Source organism: Phacochoerus africanus, chromosome 6 (genome assembly GCF_016906955.1).
Source record: "Phacochoerus africanus isolate WHEZ1 chromosome 6, ROS_Pafr_v1, whole genome shotgun sequence".
NCBI lineage: Eukaryota > Metazoa > Chordata > Mammalia > Artiodactyla > Suidae > Phacochoerus > Phacochoerus africanus.
Genome location: NC_062549.1, coordinates 118,057,223 through 118,081,734, shown reverse-complemented (window position 1 = coordinate 118,081,734; position 24,512 = coordinate 118,057,223). Strand labels below are relative to the sequence as shown.

The following is a 24,512-nucleotide window of genomic DNA, read 5'->3' as shown; positions in this document are numbered from 1 at the left end:
CATTTGTTTTGAATAGTGAGGATGGGCCAGTTTCCTGAATCTTGCAAATAGAAGGAACTAGATGATTTATCCAGTCCAAACTGTGGAATCTCTTCTCAGCAGCTGGGGCACACTGAGTAATTGGGACCACCATGAAAAGCAGACTCTATCCGGTTTGCTTGTTAAAGTGATAAATAAGCAATACCATACAGGATCTGAGAACACAAACAACTTTCAAGGTCTCTGTGACCCACTAAATACACATAAGGAAGTGAGTTATAGCTATTCTTTTTTTTTTTTTTAATTCTTAACCTCTTTCATTTTGATTCTCTTTTTTTAATTACTCAATGAATTTTATATTACATTTATATAATAAATCATTGTACAACGATTATCACAACCCAATATTCTCTTTTTTTTTTTTTTTTTTCCAAGGCCACGCCTGCAGCATATGGAAATTCTCAGGCCAGGGGTTGAATCAGAGCTGTGGCGGCCCGGCCCATGCCACAGCCACAGCAACGCAGGATCCGAGCCATGTCTGCAGCCTACACCACATCTCACGGCAACGCCAGATCCTTAACCCACTGAGTGAGGCCATGGATCAAACCTGCATCCTCATGGATCCTAGTCCAGTTCCTTAACTACTGAGTCATGAAAGGAACTCCTTTTTTTTTTTTTTAATTAAAAAAATTTTTTTTAACATGGCAGTCCTTCATTGGTTTGAGCTGCGAAAATTGGCTCAGAGTACTTATTTTTTATTATTCCTGTTTTTACAGTTTCAGATCAGTGTAGAAACTTTCTGTAGAAGGATAAGTACCACATTTTTGGTACTCTTTTTAGCAGTTTTCTGGTAGCCCGCTTTAGTTGATTACGGTGGTTTGGAATACGTTTGCAACCACTTACATTAATGAACGTAGTGATTTTGTTGAATGCCTCATATATGAAGCCCTTATTTTGAGTATTGTGTCAAAGACAGTTTACTGTTATTTTTATCCTTAAAGCAAGATTAGTGCGGTTAAATAGAGGGCATGTAGATGTTGATGAAAAGGGCCAGAGCACAACCCTTGGTCTGTTTTTCTGATGCTTACTATTCCTAGTGCTAGACAAATACTGTTCTGCTGATTTAGATGGTCTTTTAAGCCATGACTGAGAAATGAATTTTCATGTGTCTCTGTTTCTTTAGATGAACAAAATGATTAGTGAGTGACTTTATGTCAAATCTGAGAAAAGGAGATTCTGTGTCCTGTTTTTTTGTTAGGTACTGGTCACACTCTGCCCCATGAAGCCATTGGGTTTTGTTCTTTTATGACTGGGGGATAGCTTTGTAGGTCTAGATAGGATCAACAGGTGGCTCACTCTTCTCCATGGAGCTGGTGCATATATGTCCTGGATGTGTTTGGAGACTGGAAGCCAGGGGTACTTTGGACAATTGTGTAAAGCATTTGGGGGCATTGTCTAATTCCCAGGGATCCATACAGATTAGTCTAGGGCTGAACTGTCTGGGACAGTAGCTACTACCTACATGCACTATTGAGCACTACTAGTCCAAACTGAAATAGACTATAAGACTATAAAATACACATTGGATTTTAAAAATTTAGTACAAAAAGTAAACTATCTTATTTATAATTATGTTGGTTACATGCTGAAATAATATTTTAGATAGGTTAAACAAAAATATATTTTAAAACTTACCATTTACTTCTTTTTACTTTAACATGGTCATGAAAAAATTAAAATTACATACGTGGCTCTTTTTTGTGGCTTGCATTACATTTCCATTGAAAAGCAGTGATCTAGATTACCTTATTGGCATCGTTTATGATTAGAGATTGTTTTACGTAATTTTTGCTTTGACATGTCCCAGCCACTGGAGTTGTTCAGGCCTGTGTTGAATGGTCTCCTGGTAATAGTCATTCATTCATTCATTCATTCAGCAGCTACAACATGGTCATGTGCCCAGTACTGTACTGGAGTCTGGGCATACAATGTAAAAAACATTCTCCATCCTTAGGAAGCTCATGACTGGGAGTTTGCGCTGGTTGTGCCGATGGGTTTCAGTTCAGTGCTTGGAACGGGGCTTAGATGACCTTGGAGATCCTGTCTGTCCTTTTGCCCTGCAGAGCTTGCATACCTCCTAATTACTTGCTATCCACAGAATTTACAGTGAATCATAGAATCAAGACATGTGTAGATCATAGTCATTCTTTTATTTCTTAGTCCACTTACTAGAGCTCTCTTTTATTCTTTAGTGTAGTCTTCACACTGTAAACACAGCGACTCTGTTCTTCACTTTTTGTTTGTTTGTTTCAAACAACTTCTGTTACCAGAAGTGCTTTCTTATTGTTTGGTGTAAATATGTTCTTTCATCTCTGGTTTCATCTCCTCATTGTTAACATTTACCAGGTTGCTTCATTCTGAGAGATTTCTTAGATTCGTAGGTTTCAGGCAGTGTTGGTTGGTAACTGGCTCTGTAAGTAAAGAGCATTTGCTGACTTCTGTGGTATAAATATTTCCACCAGTGCTGATCTGGGCTCTCAAAATTTATGAATATCTAACAGTTGACTCTTGAGAGCCTGTAGAAAGGTAGCTCTAGGACAGTAGTAAATCAAGCCTTTTCTTTTTGTGTCTGTATTTGTGGATGGTGATTCTAGTTTTCTTAAATTTAAATTTTCTTCTACTGCTTTTTTGCAAAATAAATGTAAAAATATAAAAATAAAAATCTCAACTGCTTTATCTAGTAAAATATTCATACACTTAGTTTTTCATTCAATAAATAATTATTGGCTGCCAGCAATTTTTTTATAATCACTTCAAAGAGCTTTATGACTCAATTGAGTGTTAGGCCCGCAGTCACATTTAGAAAGAATTGCTGGGATGGATAGAATTTAGATGGTCAAGCATGAGGTTCTGCTAAATTTGTATTTGGACATCTCTAGACAGCGGGTGGCTGCAACGTTAGTCTTCTGTATTGGGGGTTAGAGACACACGATTTATTCTTTAGCAGAGATGAATGATTAGAAATCCTACGTGTTTGGGTTATTATCTTATCTCCTGAATGAAGAGCAGCCTTGTGTTTACCTGTTTAAGAGGGTAATGCAATCCGTGGTAGAACTATCCTGCCAGATAAGGGTTAGAGCTGTAGTTTTCCCAGGCAGCATAGGACGTGCAATATAAATGAATGCATGGATGAATGAGGAAGCAAACCAGGAGTTAAATAAACAATTGGGAACCATAACTGCAATAAAAACTGGGGGAGTATAAAACTTTGTAGCACATTACTGTGGTGATTTAAATCCTGTAAGTTCTGTAATGCCTCTCTAAAGTGTCTGGATTAAAAGAAAAGGGTGTTTAAAACCACTTGACAAAGGAAGAGAAAACTGCTTTGATTATCACTACTTTTAGCTTTATTCAATTAGTATTCTTTGGCAAAGAGAACAGAAGGAAGTGATCTTAAAGGGACAGAAGGGATTTGCGGTTAATGCAAAGAAAGCTTTTCTTGCTAGTGAGCATTGAGGTGTTAGCTCTTGAGTTAACAAAAATGGCCATAGGCTATTATGGAACATTTTCTCTTGGAATGATCTCCCACGCCCCTTTACTTAATTTGAAGATTTATTTACACACATTTATTATCTCTTTCATGCTGGGCACTGTGTTAGGTACTAAGGAGACGGTAGCGAGTAAGAAAATGTATAGACCCCATCTTCTTTGAGACTATTTAGAGAGAGAGGCAGAGGGCCCAGTAAGTACACCAGGACAGAAGGGCAAACTGTAGTTAAGTCCAATGATAAAATAAAGAAAAAAGCCAGGGTGAGGTTGGAGGTTTTTCCTCGAGACAAGTGATCTTTGAGCTGGGATCTGAAGGTTGAGTTGGTCACCTACGCCATCGGAGGACATGTGACCAGGGAGCAGAGGTGCAGGCGGTCCCGGTGAGGAGCTTGGGGAGGGCACAGAGTGCCGGAGCGCGGAGTGAGGAGGGCGCGGGAGGGGCAGGGGAGGCCACCTGTCCCAGACCTCGTGTCCTCTCAGGATTTGAACCCTCCCTTGAGAGAGCAGTGGGGAGTCAGTGAAGGGTAACAACGGAAGAGTGACTGGGCCAGACCTGCCTTTCAAAGATATCACTCTGGCTGCAGTGAAGAAGACAGATTAGGAAGGCGAGGAGTGTATGTGGGGGGGGGGGGCCCTTGGAGTCTGCGCGAGAGGCACCCCGAGAGAGGCAGTGGACCTGGGGAGCAGCACGTGTGTTCAGATGTTCAGGAGGGGCATGGTGCACTGGGATAAGGGGAATGAGAGAGATGGAAGGGCTGCTGGGTTCTAGCTTGAGTGACTGTGGACGCTGCATCTTTAGGGAGGGCTGGAGGACCAGATCACTGTTGTTGGTCTGGGGTGGGGGCAGATTCAAGAGATTCTTAAATGAATTTGAGATGCCTTAAGATCCCACATGGAAAGATCACGAACGTGGTTGGCTAGACTGCTTTGGAGTGTTAAGGAGTTTGTGCTGGAAAGATAAATTTGAGGGCCATTGCCAGATAGAAGGCAACTTACATAAATGAGATTGTGTAGCGAGGTGGTTCCTCTTATCAGCAGCATTGATACCACCCGGAAACTAGTTAGAAATGCAGATCCTCAGGCCCTGTCCCAGACCTATTGAATCTGAACTCGGGTGGGGCCCAGCATTCTGCGTTTTAAGGAGCCACCTTGGGGTTGATGGTGAACATGGGAGTCTGAGGGAGCCTGGTCTCAGGAGAGAGTATGGAGTGTGAAAAATTTGAGTCTGGAGCTGAACCTTGAGGACACTGGGAGGTGAAGGATGACTTTGCAGAGGAGCTTGGGAAGGAGTTGTGTTCAGAGAGGTAGAAGCAAAATCCAGGAACAACGAAGAGACTCTTCAAAGGCGGGAAGTACTTGTTCCTGACATAGTAAATAAAAAGATGCTTATAGAATGTTTCCTGGATTCAGAATCAGTGAATCCAGAGAGACAGAAAGTAGATGAGTGATTGCCAGGGGTGGCGGGGGGCGGTGGGGGAGAGGAGGTGGAGAATGAGTTATTGTAAGGGGGTACAGAGTTTCTTTCTGGGGTGATAAAAATGGTTTGGCATTAGTGGTGTGAATTGTGACTATACTAAAAACCACAGCATTATGAATATATTAAAATTTACTGAACTGTACACATTAGAAAGGCTAAAATGGTGTATTTTATCTGAGTTTTAAAAACATCCCGTGGACTTAGCAAATATGAAGATCATTGGTGATCTTAGTGAGAAATGCTCACGGCAGAATGAGAGTGGATACAGAGCAGAGGAGGTTAAGATGTGAGAGGAGAGAAAGCGGGGGCAGGAAGAGGAATAATTTTTTTAGAGAGGAGGCCAAAGAGAGAGTGGTGGTTGAAGTCAAGAAATTTTAGGATTTTTTTTTTTTTTTTCATTTACAGATGATAGGGACCTGAAAATGTTTAAATTTTATTGGGAAGGATCAGAAAGAGCGAGGGAGGGAGGGGGAGATAGGGAGAGGAAGGAAACCGTCAGTTAGTTGAATCGTGATGTTATTTCAGAGTAAGAAGGGACTTTTGAGTTTAATTGAGCCTGGTGTGCTCCTAACCTCCACCTCCACTTCATAAAACACTGCAGGTGACAAACGTCCCTTGCAGGCCATCTTCCAATTCAATCTTGGCCGTTTACGGGGCAAGTATCTTGCTCCTTCCCAGGACCAACCATTTTATTTTAGATGGTTCTAACTCCAACAGGGAAGATTTATTTATAAAATGCAAGATAATATTGCTCTCATAGGGTAAAATCTTTCAGTTTCTTAAAGGTAATTTCAAACTTATTTTAGTCACTTCCTTCCTCTCACTTCCAGAAGAGCCCCGTGCCGCTGCTTCCCCAGGCTTTTGCAAATTATCTGGTTTTAACTGGTGATGCTCTGATTTTTCCACTGTCTCCGTAGTATTCATTTTTCTTGGTCTTCAAATTTGATATGACTCATCTATCTGATTTCCAGCTTTCAGAATTTTCTTCCTGCTGTCTGCTCTCTTATTCTCCCTGACCTTGTTGGATTCCATTTTTATAAGCCTTTTGAAATTCTCTTTTTAGTGGGGTTTTGGTAGACCCATGGATTTATTCTGCCACATTTCTCTCTCTCTCTCTTTTAACCCCAAAGAATATGTAACATGTTTTTGTGTTCCTTCACTTGTGTTGTCACTCTCCTTTGGCTATGGATGAGCCAGGTGCCACTAATAAGCCGTTTCTCTCTTGCCCAGTTATGGGGCCGGGTTTTGGGATCCTATTGCCTTCATGAGGATTAATTGTGTTAATGCATCTAGGAAGTTCCCTGGTGGCTCAGTGGGATAAAGATCTGGCATTGTCACTGGCTGTGGCTTGGGTTCCCTGGCCCTGGCGCCTCTGCATGCTGTGGCTGTGGCCAAAAAAAATATGTTAATTCATCTAAATTACCCAGCCCAGTGAGTGTTTGAAAAAGGTGTGTCGTTAGCTTTCACCAGTCCTGAGGATGTGACTTAATTTTATCGCAGCTTTTATTGTATTTCAATTCGTAAACTCCTGCCTGTCTTTCTAACCTTGCCGTGACTGCTTTGTGTTCTAATTTTGTTGGAAGGCGTGTTAGCTCTCCCTCCACTCTCAGGTCTGCACATTTCTTCACAGGTCACCAGGGCTCTCTTTTCAGCCCTTGGTAGCAGCTGTAGCTGGGCTGGGGTAAGAGCTATCGTGATAATCTCATCACGCTTTGCAGATAATGAGAAAGACTGGATCTGGAGCTTTTCTTTCTTCCTCCCTCCCTTCCTTTCTTTTCTTTCTTTCTTTCTTTCTTTCTTTCTTTTTTTAGGGCCACACTCACAGCATGTGGAGGTTCCCAGGCTAGGGTCTAAATCGGAGCTACAGCAGCCCGGTCTACACCGCAGCCTCAAGCAACGCCAGATCCGAGCCACATCTGTGACCTACACCACAGCTCACGGCAACGCTCGATCCTTAACCCACTGAGCAAAGCCAGGGATCAAACCTGCATCCTCATGGGTTCATTTCCATGGGTTGGGTTCATTTCCGCTGAGCCACAACGGGAACTTGGAGCTTTGCTAATAACATATTCATGAATTTGTCTAGCTGAGTTTGGGTGGAAAGAAATACTTGCAGAAATAAGGGGTTTCTTCAGTTCTTAAAATTTCTTTTACTCTTTTTAAATACAGGGAATAAATTTTCCTTTTCTTTACCAAAGCAGTAGTTTTTAATCTAGGGTTTGTGCAGAGAATTCAGAGAATGAGTGAATTCGGATGACAAAAAAAAACACATATCTTTACTTTTACTAACCTTATAACTTATAAAATTACATTCAATAATAAATGTTGGAAATAAATTATATTAGTATTAACAATATAAATGACTTTTTCACAACAGAAATTATAGAATTTTTATATTCTGTTACAGTTATTATATTTTAAGATATTTATTTTTATTCCTTCTTTAAAATTATAATCATTATCAGACCTGCTACTAGATCTTGTTACTTATTATTAATAAAGTATGATATTATACATATGCTTTTTATACTTTGATAGCTTTACATTTAATCGCATTAGTCTTCTGTTATTTCTGTGTATTTTATTCTATCCATTTGAAACATTGTTCTGAGAAGAGGGGTTCACAGGCTTCATCAGAGTACACACAAAGGATTCTGAACCCTTGTCCCCAAAAGACATGTTGCTACAAAAGAATGTGTGGTTATTTATATAAACTAGTATATTGTCTTAGATCCCCAGATACTCATTTCTCTGTTTTAGTCCATTAAAATTTGCTTCTTAATATACGGTTCTTGTTTTTACAAGATATTTGAAAAGGGAGCTGTATTTGTTTTTCACTGACCCATGAATTAATATGACATTAAAAAAAGAACTCTTAAAAATCAGGCTTAAATATCTAGAATAACCTTTCCTTAACATAGGTTAACTGAAGTTTCATGTCTTAAACCTTTCTGTTAAACTGCTTTGCTAGACTGCTTCTTTTAAATTAGGTTATTTAGCAGGATGCTGAAACCCAGTGATGTTGATGTTACCTTTCAGTTCACGGCTTAGCAGCCCTAGGTTCAAGTTACCTTGGATGACTGTGACACAAGACTCAGTTTTATGTTAATTATGTGTTGAAGCCCTAAGGGTCATTTTTTTCCCCTTGGAGCATCTTCTGCACCACCCTCACCCCTCCTTCACCCCCACACGCCCTTGGACCAACTTTGTGTGGTGCATTTGACTGTGATTGGCAGGTGCCTTGACAGCTCTGTTCCTTCAGGTCAGCAGTGGGGGCTGGGCAGAGCGACTGAGAACCTTGAGGTCAAGTTTCTTGCCTTGGACACCTTGGAACATTGCTGGTGTTAAAGCATCAGTGCCAGTTCTTGCTAACTGACCTGAACTTGATACTTGAGTTTTATGTTGCCGAATGCAGGCCTGCTAAGTTGCTCCAAAAAACTTAAATAAAGGATGAAGCCTCAATTTTTGGTGCAATAGGTCTCCACTCCTTTTGATAGAACACTTCGTGGTGCATTAGAAGCTCTCCTGGATCCCAAGAGGAGATTTTTTGGAAATATGACTGCATTTTCCACAGTGGGTTTTTTTTTTGTAGGTGGGGGTGGGGGGAGCAGAAGTGGTGGCATTTAATCCATAAAAATAACTGCCAGAATCTGTTAATCTGCATACATTGCCCCCCTTAAATTTTTATGCTATGTTTGCCATAATCCTGAAGGTGGTTCCTGATTCTGAGTACTTCTCATGGTGATGAATGAGAAGTACTTAATGAAACATTCCAGTTCACTGTTAATAATAAGAATACTCATAATATTTATGATGCGCTTCCTTTGTGCTAGGCACTATATGAAGGACTTTATATTTTTTAATGTAATCTGACAACAGCCCTATGAATAGTAGGGCTATGAAGTAGCCCTATGAAGTTCATAACTTCATTTCACAGATGAGGCAACCAGGACTCCTGGAGGTGAGATAACTTGCTCAAGGTCCCAGCCAGAATGTGGCAGAGTTGATATTTGAAGGCAGCCTGACTCCAGAGCTCAGACTCTTAAATCTGCTTTCTTCTTAACTCAGCCTGTTGAATTAAAGCAGTTTCAGAAGTGCTTCAGTTCAGCTATGGGAGTAGTTAACTGGTGGGATCTGATGTCTAAGTCGTCCATGTTGACAGCTGTGAAGCCAAACGAGCATGTCTCCAACTGACTTTGATATTTTATTACTTGAGTATTCTAAATGCGTATTTTTAATGTTAAGTTTTTTTGTGTTCATAGGGATGCTTCCTTTGGAAATTGCACTTACAATCTCACCATCCTCGACTGTTTGCAGGGAATCAGAAAGGTAATAACCATCTCCTTGCTGTCGTTGACACAGTAGTTTAAAAAATAGGAGAAAGGAATAATGTCGATATCCTTGTTTATTGTTGGACAGAAGAGAGGGGCGGCTCTGAGCGGCTTTCTCTCCTTGCACAGCGATTGCTCTGTAAAATGCAGGCCACAGGGCAGATTGGGGAGATGTTTAGGGGGTAACTCTTCTTATAGAAGCAGATGGGGGTCTCCCTTTCTTACCTAAACTATTTGTGTTATCACTTTCCTGTGCTCAGCTGCATGATGGAGCTTGATCTTGGTGTGGGAGAGACAGGCAGTGATCTCACCCACAGCTCTCCTCTGTCAGTGTGGAGAACATTTCCACGTTGTTTTTCTAGTTGGATAGTATTGCATGCCCATGAAGTAGTAAGGAGGCCAGATAGTAGTATCTCATCTCTGCAAATGAGGAAGCAAGCCCAGAGAGGTTCAGTCACTCTCAGGATCACACACAGAGCCTTATTAGGAGGGCTCATTCTAACTCAGATTTGCATATCAATCTGGAGTTCTTTCTAATATCCGGTTGGGATCTGTCATGAATCAATGGTTGTCAAAGTGTGGAGAGTTGTGAGATGCAAAGTCTCAGACCATAAACCACAAACCATAAACCAGAACCATAAACTCTGGGAGTGGGGACCTGCAGTCTGTGTTTGAACACTCCCTCTGGATGATTTGACACCCTCTAAGGTGTGGAGCCATGGTTATTTAGTTACTCATGTATGTCATGGAGAAGTTAATCTAAGAGTTTTGAGAACTTTGGAACATGTTTTAGCACCACGGATTTACTAGAAGTCACGCCTGCTCTTCTGTGAATTCTATTGAAGGTTCAAAGTATATCATTCCGTCTAGCACATAGAGCCATGCCTTTCAGGCAGGAGGTATGGGTTTCATAATCAGTGGCAAGGGTCATCGTGGACTATAAATATAGTATCGGTAGTGAGTCATGTTCTAGTTTCTCTTCTCTGATGTGCTACAACACTGATTTTTCTCTGTGTTGAGAAAATTGGTATGGTAAATACGGGATTTGCTTTCTGTATCTATGTTTTTGACTTTGATATTTTATCAAAAATGAACTTAAACCCTGTAAAACTTTACAATAGTTTTCAAATGTTTTCCTTTTCAGTTAAAAACTATCAAGATAGGCCAGCCCATCCTATGTATGTCGTATCACCAACACACACCTCCAGTAACACCAGTTAAGAACTCCTAGGGAAATGTTGGTAGTGTTTAAAAACTATGCCTGAGGGGAAAAAGGTAATTTATTTATTGTTGCTATTATTATTTTGCCTGTCCTGCCATCAGGTACAGGCTGTTTCTTTTGTAACGCTGATGGAATTCAAAAAGCGTTCACACTGGAACATTCCTGCCTGTTGTTAGAGTAACTGGTAACTTGATATTTATGACATTTATGACTTTTTCATTAAGCAGGTCTTCTGTAAATTTCTTTCTTTCTCTCTTTCTTTCTTTCTCTCTCTCTCTCTCTCTCTTTCCTTCCTTCCTTCCTCCCTCCCTCCCTCCCTCTCTCTCTCTTTCTTTCTTTCTTTCAAGTTAAGTTTTGTTGGGGGTGAAATTAGGACCTAAGCCAGGGAGACATATCTCAGAAAGCCCTGAGAAACCGTTCCCTAAATTTCTTGTTTCATTGAATGTTGGGGTTTATTTTTCCCAAATGTAGATGGGATTTTAGAGAATCTGAGGGACTGTTTAAGCACCTGAGACCCATTGCCTCTTTGTACACTCACGGCAGCGTGTGCTGGGCTATTTCTGGGCAATGAGAACTGTATAGCCTAAGAGGGTAGACAGAATGTGGCCACATTTTTGCCTTTCTAGGAAGCGTATCTTTCTGATTTTGATGTATTGGCATCATTATAAGCAAAGGTTATATATATGTGAACTTCACACAGAAGCATACACAAACACACACTTTAAAGAAAGAGGAAAGAAAGTGGTAGTTTAGGGCATATTTTCTCACTGTTTTCTCTGGAATGGTACCTATGGATGAAGTAAGTTGCCTTGTTTAAAGGTGAAATAATTTAAATGGTTTGTCCTGCTTATCCTGTAGAGGTTATCTAAACTAGTGTTGTCAGAATTTTCATTTATGAGAATCACCTAGGAAGGAATTTTAAAAATGATGATCCCGCTGCCAAAGAATCTGATTTCATGGTTCTGCAATGGGGCCTAAGGATCTGTATTTTAAATATAAATTACCTTAAGTCCAGCTGGTTCATGTTCTACGTTTTGCAAAACATTGGTCTCTAAGGTATTTTCAAAGATAGATGTACTAAACTTGGCTTAATGGTTTTTTCAATTTTTAATGACTTAATCATGTAACTTTTAAAAGTGACTATGGTTTTGTATTCTAATGTAATCTGTATAGCTTCATGACATAAAAAAAAAAGACTTCAAAATATTATGTATGGGTAAGCCAGATAGTTTTTAAAAGTTCTAAGTCATTAGTTACAAAAAGGAGTATGAAATATTTCTTCATATTGTTAAAAAGATCAGTTCTTCCTTCTAAATTGTAACAATAGTCAAGTATATTTTTACTCTGTCAGAAGGTATTACCATGAAACAAATTCTCTCAATATAGAGTTTTAGGAACAAATAGGGCCTGTTAGGTAAAAAGGCCCTTATTACTAAATATCTCACTAATGATAAAAGGAAAATAAAACCTGCGAATAACTGATTTTTCTTCTCTCTGAAAATTTAATTACTATTATATATTCTGGAATATTTAGGTATGAAATAATTGCATAGTTCCCGATAGGCTTTTTTTCTTTTTCCTTTTTCACCTGCACCTGTGGCATATGGAAATTACAGGGCCAGGGACCGAATCTGAGCCTCATCTGCAACCTGTGCCACAGCTGCGTCAATGCTGGATCCTTAACCCACTGCGCTGGGCTAGGGATCGAACTGGCAACACCACGGATGCAAGCTGGATCATTAACCCACTGCGCCACACTCCCTAATAGGTTTTTAACTATACATTTGCTCGTATGTTGCATTTTATATACATAAATAATTTTACATACAATTAACTATACATTTGCTAGTATGTTCCACTTTATATACATAAATAATTTTACATATAAAACTAGTGTATGTTAGAACACAAGAGGCGTATTTTATGGGACATGTCTTCATAATTTGTTAAGTATTTAGTTCCACTTATAAGACAATCTCAAAGCAAAATTACAGATGTTAGATTATTTCTAGATATGCAATACAAGTCAAAGGTTTCAAGCTTTCTCTTTCAGCTCAGGAAGGATCATTTGTGAGCAGGAATTCCAGGAATGGCTAGAAGTCTTTATCAATTTCACATGGAAAAACTAATTCAAATTCTGCTTTTAGGGATTACAACATGGATTTTTTGACTTTGAGACATTTGATGTGGATGAATATGAACATTATGAGGTTTGTATATTTTAATTTTTTGTAAGATATAACTTCATGTTGATTACATGGTTCTTTTTTTTCCCCTAGCACTTCAGGGATTGCAAATTGATTGGCCCCTAAATAAAAGCATTCTGCAGTTTTCTTTAGTTGTCAGTTCCATCCTTTCAGTTTGGTTATTGCATTTGAACCAGGAGTTATCAAAATTTTAGTTCAGGAAAATGCCGTATCTCTATATTTTTTTCATTAAACCTTGATTGACAATAACTTTGAACCTTTCATTTATAAGAAAAAATAATTTAAGCTATTTTCGTAGTAAAATTGTTACTTTTATTTTAAAATTTAGGTTTCGGTTAAAACAAACCAAGGTTTGTGCCTTGTAATGTTTTTGACTGCATACATTTTATTTTTGACATATGGCTGAATTTACTCAGTTCTGAGAGTTGGCTCAGTTTTTTTTCCATGGCACCATTACAAAGCTTTTGAATAACGTCTTGTCTGCTCAGTGAGGCAGTGTAGGTGAAGGCGCTTCAGGCTACACTGTGCTATAAGGAGCCATTGTGGTAGCACGCTTCCTGAGTCATAGAGGGGTCTAGAAGTAGTTAACTTTTCCTGCAGGGTGAGCCATCGGTAGACTCTGCGTAGGCTGACCCTTCTGTGCAAGGGGGCTGTCTGTCAGGGGTCTCAGAGCAGCTGTAAGGTTATCACTCTGCTTAGCTAGACAAGGGTAGCCCACATTCAGGCTGTGTCTATTTGGATATCCTGCTTACAGGTTAGCCTTACTTAACACATCTGAGAAGAAACTAAACATCTCCCATCACCTTTCCACTGTTCACCAGACCAACACTAGAAACATCCTTTTTCCCTCCCTAATTGAGTGAGTATTTGAGTTCTTGTTGCTAGGGTGTGTTTCATCTTTCTCTTCCTTTCTGTTCTCACTTCCTTCCCCCAAGCTCCTGTCTTTCGTCCTCTCCGGGGGCTGCTATATCCGCTCTCTAACGAGCCCTGGCCCTTCTCCTCTTGGTCTTTCACACATTTGACTGAGGGTCTCAACACAGAGCCCTTGTCTGGTCTGGTCTTGGCCCCAGCCTGGCTGCCGCTCCCATGACCTGGCCGAAATGAGGGGCAACGCCTCTGCCCTGGCATCCTTAGCTTCAGAAGAGCGCCCGACCACCTTGCCAGCCTCCTGTTTCTCCACTGTAGGCACTCTGCGTGCCAGCCGTGCTGAGCTGCTTGTTCACCGTTTTTTGAATGTCTCTTGCCCTAGCTGAGTCCTTTCTCCCAGAGGCCCGTCTCCTTTAGCATTTTCCTCCTCTTGTGTGTGTAAAATCCTGCAGAGATCAGATCTCACTCTCCCCCTCATTTTCACATTCATGCTTTCCATTTTTCTTACATCATGGCTATTTGTGTACGAGCTTTATTTTCCTTCTTAGATTGTAAATTCCTTGTGGGTGGGACGTGACTAAAAGGAAAATATGTACTGTGTTCTTGGATAGAAAGATTTAACGTCATAAAGCTGCCGCTTCTCCCCAAATTAATGCATTTAGTTCAATTTATTAAAAATCTCCAAAGAATTTCTTCTTCTTTTGAAAATATAAAACCATTGTTACGATGACATTTTTAGCAGTGACAAAAGAAGAAAATTTCCACCCCCCCCACCCCAGAGAATGGGAAACAAGAAGACTGTGTACTTTTAAGAGGAAAAGGTTGAATAAATCATCTGTGGTACAGATCCATTGTGGAATGCTGTGTAGTCATGTAAAAAATTAATTCAGAGTTCTCATTGTGGCACAGTGGAAACGAATCCGACTAGGAACCATGAGGTTGCCGGTGTGATCCATGGCCTCGCTCAGTGGGTTAAGGATCTGGTGTAGCCGGAAGCTGTGGTGTAGGTTGCAGACGCAGCTCGGATCTGGTGTTGCTGTGGCTCTAGCGTAGGCCGACAGCTACAGCTCTGACTGGACCCCTATCCTGGGAACCTCCATAGGCTGCAAGTGCAGGCCTAAAAAGACAACAACAACAACAAAATTAATTTGAGCTATACTACTTGTCTTGGAATGATTTCTTTTTATTTTATTTAAAAAATTTTTATGACCACACCCACAGCATGTGGAAGTTCCTGGGCCAGGGATCAAACACCGCAGCTGTAGTACCGCCTAATCCTTAACTCACTACACTGGTCCAGGGGTTGAACCTGAAGCTGTAGCACAGTAACCCACTGTGCCTCAGCTGGAACTCCTGATTTCTATTACATATTAATGAGAAGTGAGTTGACATATTAATGAAAAGTTTAATTCCCCCCTTTTAAAACAAATAATAACAAGATCCCTCTCTGCCGTGTACTTGTATATGTAAGAGCAAAAGTAATTTCCTGTGAAGCTAACGAAGCTTAAATTTAGAGGACCCCCCCCCCACTTGCATGAGCACTTTTTTGGTGTTGATAATTTTGTATTATTTTCTTAAAATGGGCCTCCACATTAGATAAGTTTCAGACCCACCCAAAACCCAAACCTCTGTCCCATGTTGATGAAGCTGGAGAAAAATATATGGCAAAACACTAAGGCCATTTCAATTAAAGGAGAGATTGGGGTGGAGTTCAGAGAGGGAGAGGAAGCATATAACACAATAAAGAGAGAAAACTCATCGATGTTTTACTTATTCCTTTGTCCTTTAAAAAATGTTAATGGTGATATTGAGAGTTAGTTGAAAAAGCTATTGAAAAACTTGAAACATAGTATAGTTTCATTTTTGCTCACCAGTCATCCAGCTAACCCACCCACCAACCAACCAACCAACCAAAAATCTGCTAAGAATGTGGTCACACCTTAACCTGAATAAGCAACAGCAACAACAACAAGAAGCCAGGTAATAGGAGGAGAGGAAGCAGTTGGTGAACATTTGAAAAGTTTTCTGTCAAATAACTTCCTTTTTGAGAATGATATATCCATTCTATCATGAAGGCTATAAAATAGAAAATCACCAATAGAAGTGTGATCAGCAGGTGGTAGGCATTTCATAAATGCTGTTTAAGTAATGGATGGTTAAAGACACCCGCTTCCTGACAATCTGTGGGCCCAGTCACTTCTTGTCATAACTTCTCCCACTCTTTGCTCTGCTTTAGTGAGTCTGGACATTGGGTAGACCTGTGGAATAGCTGAATTCATATGCTTCATTCACTCCAACGAAATCAGCATTCCAACAAATTTGTAGTTTTCAAAGTAGAAGCGAATTATGAGAATGTGTCTTGGATGGCAAGGGGTGCTCAAGTTAAAGCTTTTCACAGGCACTTCTTGACTGAATTTAACATATAATATGACTGAAGAAAAAGCCTAAATCAATGATGCTGCCTCTCTAAGTGAGACTAAAAGAGTCTTAAGATAAGAATGCTGCTTATAGGAGTTCCCACTGTGGCACAGTGGAAGCAAATCCTACTAGTATCTGTGAGGATGCCGACTTGATCCCTGGCTTTTCTCACTGGGTTGGGGATCCGGCGTTGTTGTGAGCCGTGGTGTAGGTCACAGATGTGGCTTGGAGCCCATGTTGATGTAGCTGTGACGTGGGCCGGCAGCTGCAGTCTGATTTGATCCCTAGCCTGGGAACGTCCATATGCTGCAGGTATGGCCCTAAAAAGGAATAAAAACAAAAAACATACAAAAAAAAACCCCAAAAAACAGGCTTCTCATAAGATATTGCAGGCTCTTGCTTTATGTTCATATGACTTACAAGTAGTCTATAGTATTAATTATTGAAAAGCAGAAGTATCTTCTAAAATATAGCCTGTCAGGTCCTCTTCCAAGCTGTTGTGGAACTACACCCTTCATATTTGCACTGGTCAATTAGATAGAACTCTGGGAGCTGTGCTGTTACGGGTCCAGGAAAGTACCTGCAAGGAGGTCCAAAATCTTCTGCGAGGTATCAGTTTTTCCAACAGATTTCTTAAGGTCTTCTCAAAGAGCTTGAGAACTAAGAGCTGTCACTTTGAAATCTAACCACACATCAGTTCATTTGAAAAATGAAAACAAACCTTTTGCCCTAGGGAAAAACAGTGAAGATGAAAGAGCTTGTGTGTTCAAATTATGTCCTTGTAGATATGAGAGGAACTGCCTCCTCTTGAGTAGTGAAGTTTAGTGCTTATTGCTACCGTAGGACAATATTCCGCTTGTAAGACCCATGTACAGTCTGCCTTTGGTCAACTTCTGTTCTTTTTAGGGGAACCATCCTTACCACGTGAGACCGCGTGTAAACTCTGATCCTTAAAGATGCTACTCTTAAGCAGTCATTAGTCATCAGAGAAGGTGAAGTTGTGTCTTTAGCTCCTTATTTCGGATGTCTCCTAAACAAAACAAGGTGTTCCACTGTGTACCAGCAGGTCTGCCATATGCGATGATGTCCCGGTGTGGGTCATACAGAGCTGGCCTCCCAGGGCAGTGCTGACTCCTAGTTGGGAGGAGGGGAGAGGGAGAGATGCAAGGAAACAGAGCTTTTGGGGATGACTCATCAGTGTGGCTCGCGTTGATTTCCCCACCCAGAGCTCGGCCCATGCAGTTTTAAGGACCTGCCTGCAGTACCCTTTCGGGGATCAGCTGGAGCTGAAAGTTCATGTAAAACCTACTTCAAAAGCTAATCTTTTACTCCAACTTCTTTCTTTGAGCTATTTCCTCCTATCTGCCCTTTTTTTTCCTCCATAAATCATTCCTTTACTTTGAGAAAAAAATGCTTTCTGTGAAATAATCTTGTCAGTATGAGGCTATTTCCTGGAATATCAAGTTATTAGTGACTTGACCCCGTGCTTTTACACGCTGGCAAACCTGGGCCACTTCCTCACCATGGGTTCCTGGATGGAAGTGGTTAGAGGTGGGCTTGGCTTCTGCAGGTCTGAGGACAGATAGACTGGTTCCTGCCTATTTGAGAGAGGGGTCACAGCAGAGGGCTTCCTTTTGTTTCTCTTGCCATGACACACGTGGAAAATGTGCTAATATTTGATCAGCACCCTGTGATCATAACTCATGGCCTTTGGCCACTGGCCCGGGGACTCTGGCTGACTGGTCCCCGCCCAAGCAACTCTGTTCTGCTACACTAATTGGGAAGCTTGGTTCTACAGGAATAACAGTGCATAGGTCAACTTTTGTAATATGGAACCAAGAAGCTGCACCACTCTCGGGCCTCAATTTGGTAACTTTTCAGTTAATTTATTGACCATATATTTATTAAGTAGTTCTTGTCTGCTTGGTATATTTGCTCAGCCAATATATTTGTTTTCAGATGGCTTCGTGTGATTTCATCTCTTCCTGTGTGGGATTAGAAGCTGTGTTCTTCCATCTGCTGTTGTAGATTCCCCATGTTCTTGTGCCTCATTCTATAGAAGTTATCATGTTTGACCCTTCTCACACACTTCCATTTTTATGCTTGTCAAATTAATTGTCTAGGACTTCCCACCATGTGCAGTGGGTTGGTTAAGAATCTGACCGCAGTGGCTTGGGTTGCTGTAGTGGCATAGTTTCAAACCCATGCCTGGCCCAGTGGGCTAAAGGATCCAGCATTGCTGTAGCTGTGGTGCAGGTCACAGCTGCAGCTTGGATTTAGTCCCTGGCCTGGGAACTTCCATACGCCTTGAGTGGGGCCATAAAGTTTTAAAAAAATTGTCTAGACAGAATTTCTCCCTGATCTATGACAGGCTGAGTGTGGAAAATTTTGCTCCTGTGACATTCTAGCAATTCATTAGTCATCATGGTTGCTTTCATCACGTAAAGGATGCACTTTTGGGAAAAGAGCATTGCTTTTTTAGGAGGTGATGTCACATTATCTTGGTCATGTTACCATGTAGCCCATCTGGGAACTGTTTGTGAGAAAGTCCCGGTCGATTCTGGATGCACGCAACTGGGTCTTTCCCTAACCTTGGGCCTCTTCTGTCAAGTCTTCGCATCACTCTCAGCGTCTATGGTTTAGAAACTAAGTCTGACTATATCACTCCTCTGCTTTAAGTCCTCTATCCTGGCTGAAAATGCGGAGGAAATGCAAACTCCAAATGTGACACCAAAGGCCCTTCTAGACGTGGGTTTTGCCATCGTCCTCATTTTTGTCCTTGTCCCTTCCTTCCTCGTAGTCAAATCCTTGCAGCTTCCTAGGTGGCAGTGCTTCTTCGGGCTTTTGAGCCTCTGGACATGCTCTTTTTCCCCATCCTACCTGTGATCTTTTCTCCTCTGCCCACCGTGTTTGTGTCTTTAGGTGTCGAAGTCATCCTTAGCTCAGTGGGAGCTCTTCTCCCACGGTGTGGTGGGACGCTCTGCTTACATGCCTACGTCTTCCCTGCACTCTGGGTACTTGAGGTCCAGAACCATGTCTTCCTCATCTTTGTGTCCATAAGTAACCCGGGAGCGTAGGGTATTCACAGTGGGCACTCATTAAATGTTAGTGGAGTGCAGAACTAATGAATAAGTAAGTGAATGAATTCTAAAAACAGGAGTATAGCACATTTCAAAGCACATATCAAGATATTTTATATAATCTGTTAAAAGTAACCACTTTTGGGGGGTTCTTGTTGTGGCTCAGCAGTAACAAATCTGACTAGTAGCCTTGAGGATGTGAGTTCTATTCCTGGCCCTGCTCAGTGGGTTAAGGATCCGGCATTGCTGTGAGCTGTGGTGTAGGTCACAGACGCAGCTCAGATCTGGCGTGGCTATGGCTGTGGTGTAGGCCAGCAGCTGCAGCTCCAGTTTGACCCCTAGCCTGGAAACTTCCATATGCTGCAGGTGCAGCCTTAAAAAAAATAAATAACGTAACCACTTTTCAATGGAAAGTGACCAAGACACTCGAATATGATCATGACATATTAATTAAAAATCCATTCTGACTTTGCAGTAACATTCCAGGGGAAAAATTTAGTAACTGGTAGACAACTTCTTGAGATGATGTTTTTTTCATTACCCGGCAGCAAGACTATTTTTTTTTGTTTGTTTGTTTGTCTTTTCCAGGGCCGCTCCTGAGGCACATGGATGTTCCCAGGCTAGGGGTCTAGTCGGAGCTGTAGCCGCCAGCCTACCCCAGAGCCACAGCAACACGGGATCCGAGCCGCATCTGTGACCCACACCATAGCTCACAGCAACACCAGGTCCTTAACCCACTGAGCAAGGCCAGGGATCGAACCTGCAACCTTATGGTTCCTAGTTGGATTCGTTAACCACTGAGCCACAACGGCAACTCTGACTATTTATTTATTTATTTTTTTAAGCAGTTATTTGCAGCACAGATTGCTGGATATTGTAGTCTTCCACAAGGGCTTGCCTGTAATGTCCATTTAGTTTAATCTATGAACAGAGACTGTCTTCAAGGTGACTATGTCATCCTCCATTGTGGTTAGTAACTAACTTGGCAAATGATCAGATGGTGCCATCGCCCCGTGTTGCCCTTTGATACATACCTTGGGAACTAAGGTTTGTTAGGCTTCTCATCTCTCACTGTGTCACCTCCGGGAAAATTGTTGTTGAACATCTAAGCTACGATGTTTCAGGCTTTGCTTTGGATTAGAATTTGTACAGTAAACTAGAATGTAATCTGGAGGCTGCTTGATTTGCCCTTTAACTAGTTCTTGGATTATGGAACTGGAAAAATGTGAATTTCTGCCGCTGTAATTGTGAATTCTTGCATAGGACTGGAGTCCAACAAGCTCCAGAATGCAGGTAGGCAGGCCTGCCCTCACACCTGGAGGAACTAGGGAGATGAGGTATGCCTCCAGGTGATTTGACTATTCAAAGGACTATTAGAAGCATTTTCCTGGAGCCCGTCCTGCAGTGTGGCTTATACCTGTCAAAGGCCACAAGTTGAAAAAACCAAGATTCCTTCCTAGACCCAGTGTTTCCACATCTGCTATGACATTGCACCCATTGCTGGTTCAAAGATCTGACAGGTTAAATCTGTGAAATGTTTTGAAGTCTAAAATTTCCCACATTTCCCCCTTCCTGTTTAATTATGACTTAGTCTCTGTCCCTTCTTTTACCTCCAAACATCTTAGAGCAATCCTGATTGTTTTTACTCATCAGCTGATTATGATCTGGTCTTTACCTTTGCAGCGCTACTGAAATGGTACTTGCTAATGCGAGAGTTAGCCAAGCCAAGCCAAACCAAACCAAACCGAACTGTTGTGCTTGGTCTTCTACTGGATTTACTCTGCGGCTGCTCTCGGATTCTGGAAACTGACTTTCCTTCCCTAACTTCTGTAGTTCTGTCTCCTGCTTGTTTTCCTCCTCCATCCGTCTCTGGCTGTCTGTCTCCTGCAATGCCTTTCTCTTCCCTTTGCCCACCTGAGATGCTGCAGGTCTCTAGGGCCCTGGGACTTCTGGCTTAATACATTCTCCATGAGTGAAGGGACTGATTCCAAGTTTCGACAACCACATATGTGCCGATGGCTCAAATCTTCATGTCTCAAGCCCTGGGATGGTACCTGCCAGCGGGTGCTGCATTCTTGCTCCCTGCAGTGCATCAGCAGGGTGCGTCCCTGGGCTGGGCGTGGGAACAGCCTCTTAAATGTTTTCTGCCACCACTGCCTCCCCATCCAGCTATGCTAGCAGAGGTGAAACAACCTCCCACGAGGCACCCCTCTTTCCCTCTACCACGCTGTCTCTCTCCAAAGCAAATCTAAAGTCATAATCCAGAGTTGGATTATTATTTAAAGCCAAGTGGCAAGGCAACTTAATTGTAGTTTCAATTGTAGTTGTAGTTTCAATTGTAGTTTCATCTAGTTTGATGCCTCAAGTATTTACTTTGCTTTAAACTCATAAAGTGCCAGTTATGATAGCTTATTTGCATTTATGTCACACAACTATCCTGTCAGCCCTATTTTATTGTTTTAGAAGTAAGGAAATATAAAGAAGGCACTTTTTTAATGAATAAAAAAGACCTTGTACTATTTTAAAAATAGTCTTTGTGCCACCATTAAACCTTTATTTACCTCTATTATAGCACTTGTCAAAGTTTAATGCAATTTTTTTTTAATGGGTGCTTTAGTTTGGGCTGCTCTAGCAAAATGCTGTAGACTGTGTGCCTTAAACAACAGACATTTATTTCTTATGGATCTGGAGGCTGGGAAGTCCAAGATCAAAATCAAGACACCAGGAGACTTGATGTCTGATGATGGTCCTCCTCCTGCTTAATAAATGACCAAATTCTTCCGCACCCTCGCTGGGTCCTCACAGGGGGGCTCTCTGGGATTTCTTTTCTAAAGTCACTAATGCTAGTCATAAGGGCACCATCTTTATGACCTGATCGTCTCCCAAAGGGCCCACTTCCTAATACCAGCACACTGGGGATTTGGTGTCAACATAGGAATTTGGCAGCGGGGGGTGGGGTGGGGAGCACAAACATTCGGTCTATAGCAGTATGGTGATAAAGAGTTGCTCTAGAGATGAAATAAATGAGTTGCATGTAATAGAGTAATGCCTAGCACAGAGTCTGTGGGATATAAATGCTGCTATTATTATTATTATTATTTTTGTCTTTTGTTGTTGTTGTTGTTGCTATTTCTTGCGCCGCTCCAGCGGCATATGGAGGTTCCCAGGCTAGGGGTTGAATCGGAGCTGTAGCCACCGGCCTACGCCAGAGCCACAGCAACTCGGGATCCGAGCCGCGTCTGCAACCTACACCACAGCTCACGGCAACGCCAGATCGTTAACCCACTGAGCAAGGGCAGGGACCGAACCCGCAACCTCATGGTTCCTAGTCGGATTCGTTAACCACTGCGCCACGACGGGAACTCCATAAATGCTGCTATTATTATTATTGTCACTAGTTTTCAGACTCCTTAAGAGCACAGAGGAAATGCTTTATATTATTTTATGTGCAATACTAAGTTATAGTCCTTGGCATATAATAAAGGCTTAGCAAGTGTTTTAATGAATGTCGAATTGTGCTTAAAAACTGTTTATCCATGTTGTCTTAGAAAACACATCTGTTGATAAGGGAACCAATCCAATATTGTCAACTTGAAGGTCTGTCTTTTCTGTCTTATTCTTTGTTACATTGTTTGGACTGAAAACTGTATCTGTGATCATTACAACAGAGACATGCCTTCGTGGCACAGATTTATTTCTTAGAAGTTATACATATTCACGTTTTCAAGTCCAATTATATTTTATTTACTTTTTATTTTTAATATTTTTCAATTTTAATACTTTGTAAGAAACTTTGATTTCTTTTTTTTTTCAAATTAAAATTTAAATACGCCAGGAGGGAGTTCCCATCGTGGCACAGCGGAAACGAATCCGACTAGGAACCATGAGGTTTCAGGTTGCATCCCTGGCCTCTCTCGGTAGGTTGGGGATCCAGCATTGCCATGAGCTGTGGTGTAGGTCACAGATGTGGCTCAGAACTGGCTTTGCGGTAGCTGTCCCATAGGCCGGCAGCTACAGCTCTGATTAGACCCCTAGCCTGGGAACCTCCATATGCCACGGGAGCAGCCCTAGAAAGACCAAAAAAAAAAAAAAAAAAAAGACAGTCAATTAATCAATAAATACACCAGGAGAGTTAGCTATTCCAAAGAAATCTGGTGAACCTTTTGTAGCTTGAAGGATCCTATAGTAAATTGAATTTAACTCCTAAATGTATCAGTTTCAAGAATTCAGGTTTTTACTTTGGGGTTTTCCTGTGGTAAAGAACATGTGTGGTTTTTCTACATAGAACTTGGTAGGCTGTAGGCTTTGAACTGGGAGAGGTAAAAACATTCTCTTACCTCATCCATGCCTGGATGTGTATTTATAAAATGTAGTAATGTTGGAAAGTACCTTTAGTTCCCAGGTTTCTTGGAAGAGAGTGTGTGTGTGTGAAAAACCAATTCGTATCATCTTAAATATTCTATTAATGATAAATATTAACATCTGTATAATTCACTTTGAAAGAAACACAGATATTAATTTTGGAGGTTTACCAAAGTAAGATTGTATGAGTCAGTTAAAAGCTGTAATTTCTTAATTTTTGTTCTGATTTGGATCTAAGACCTCAGTCTCTTTGTTTACTCCATCAACCTTATCCAAGCTACTGAATATATAGCCCAGTATTATCTAATGTTTATCTTTTGGGGTAGGCAGATTTGCAAACATATTCTTTTGGTTCTTGTAGTAAGTCCATTGCCTCTCTCCCTATGATTGACTATAAAAGGTTACTCTTTAACCAAACACATGTCTATAATCCAAATAAATAGACGTAGCCCAGTGTATTTATCAGGGCCTGCTTTGTGGTCGAGAATACTGGAATGGTGAACATAGAAACCTGTTTTCTTCAACTGTTCATAAATAATTGGATTTAGCTTTTTGATGATTAGTACATATTTTTACTTTAGAATTTTTAGATGTTTTAAGCTTAAGAATTACCTGAGAGGGATATTGGGCCATTAATCTGAGACTGCTTTATTTAAACAAGAATATGTTAATTATCAAAAAGAGCTGCATATTAGATTTTTTTTTTTTTGGTCTTTTGTCCTTTTAGGGTTACACCCGAGGCATATGGAGGTTCCCAGGCTAGGGATCTAATCGGAGCTGTAGCTGCCGGCCTACGCCAGAGCCACAGCAACGCTGGACCCTTAACCCACTGAGCAAGGCCAGGGATCGAACCTGCAACCTCATGGTCCCTGGTCGGATTCGTTTCCAATGTGCCAGGACGGAAACTCTCATATTAGATTCTCTATTCAAATGGTTCTAATTAGGTAGCTATGCTCGAGATTTAATTTGGCATGTTTAATCATAACACTCATAGCATCTCTAAAATTTTATTTAGGGTAT

General features: G+C 41.1%; 1 protein-coding gene across 16 annotated transcripts in view; it reads left to right on the top strand.

Annotated features, from left to right (window-relative positions):
• CDC14A (cell division cycle 14A) overlaps nucleotides 1–24,512 on the top strand; it is a 169,172-nt gene that overhangs the window by 71,992 nt on the left and 72,668 nt on the right. For 11 of the 16 annotated variants that reach the window (XM_047785178.1, XM_047785179.1, XM_047785186.1 and 8 more), the window contains 2 exons: nucleotides 9,268–9,334; nucleotides 12,706–12,768. In XM_047785178.1, the coding sequence (XP_047641134.1) occupies nucleotides 9,268–9,334; nucleotides 12,706–12,768 (130 nt within the window). The remainder of the gene's footprint in view (nucleotides 1–9,267; nucleotides 9,335–12,705; nucleotides 12,769–24,512) is intronic. The other 5 variants (XM_047785188.1, XM_047785181.1, XM_047785194.1 and 2 more) reach the window with 1 other exon arrangement.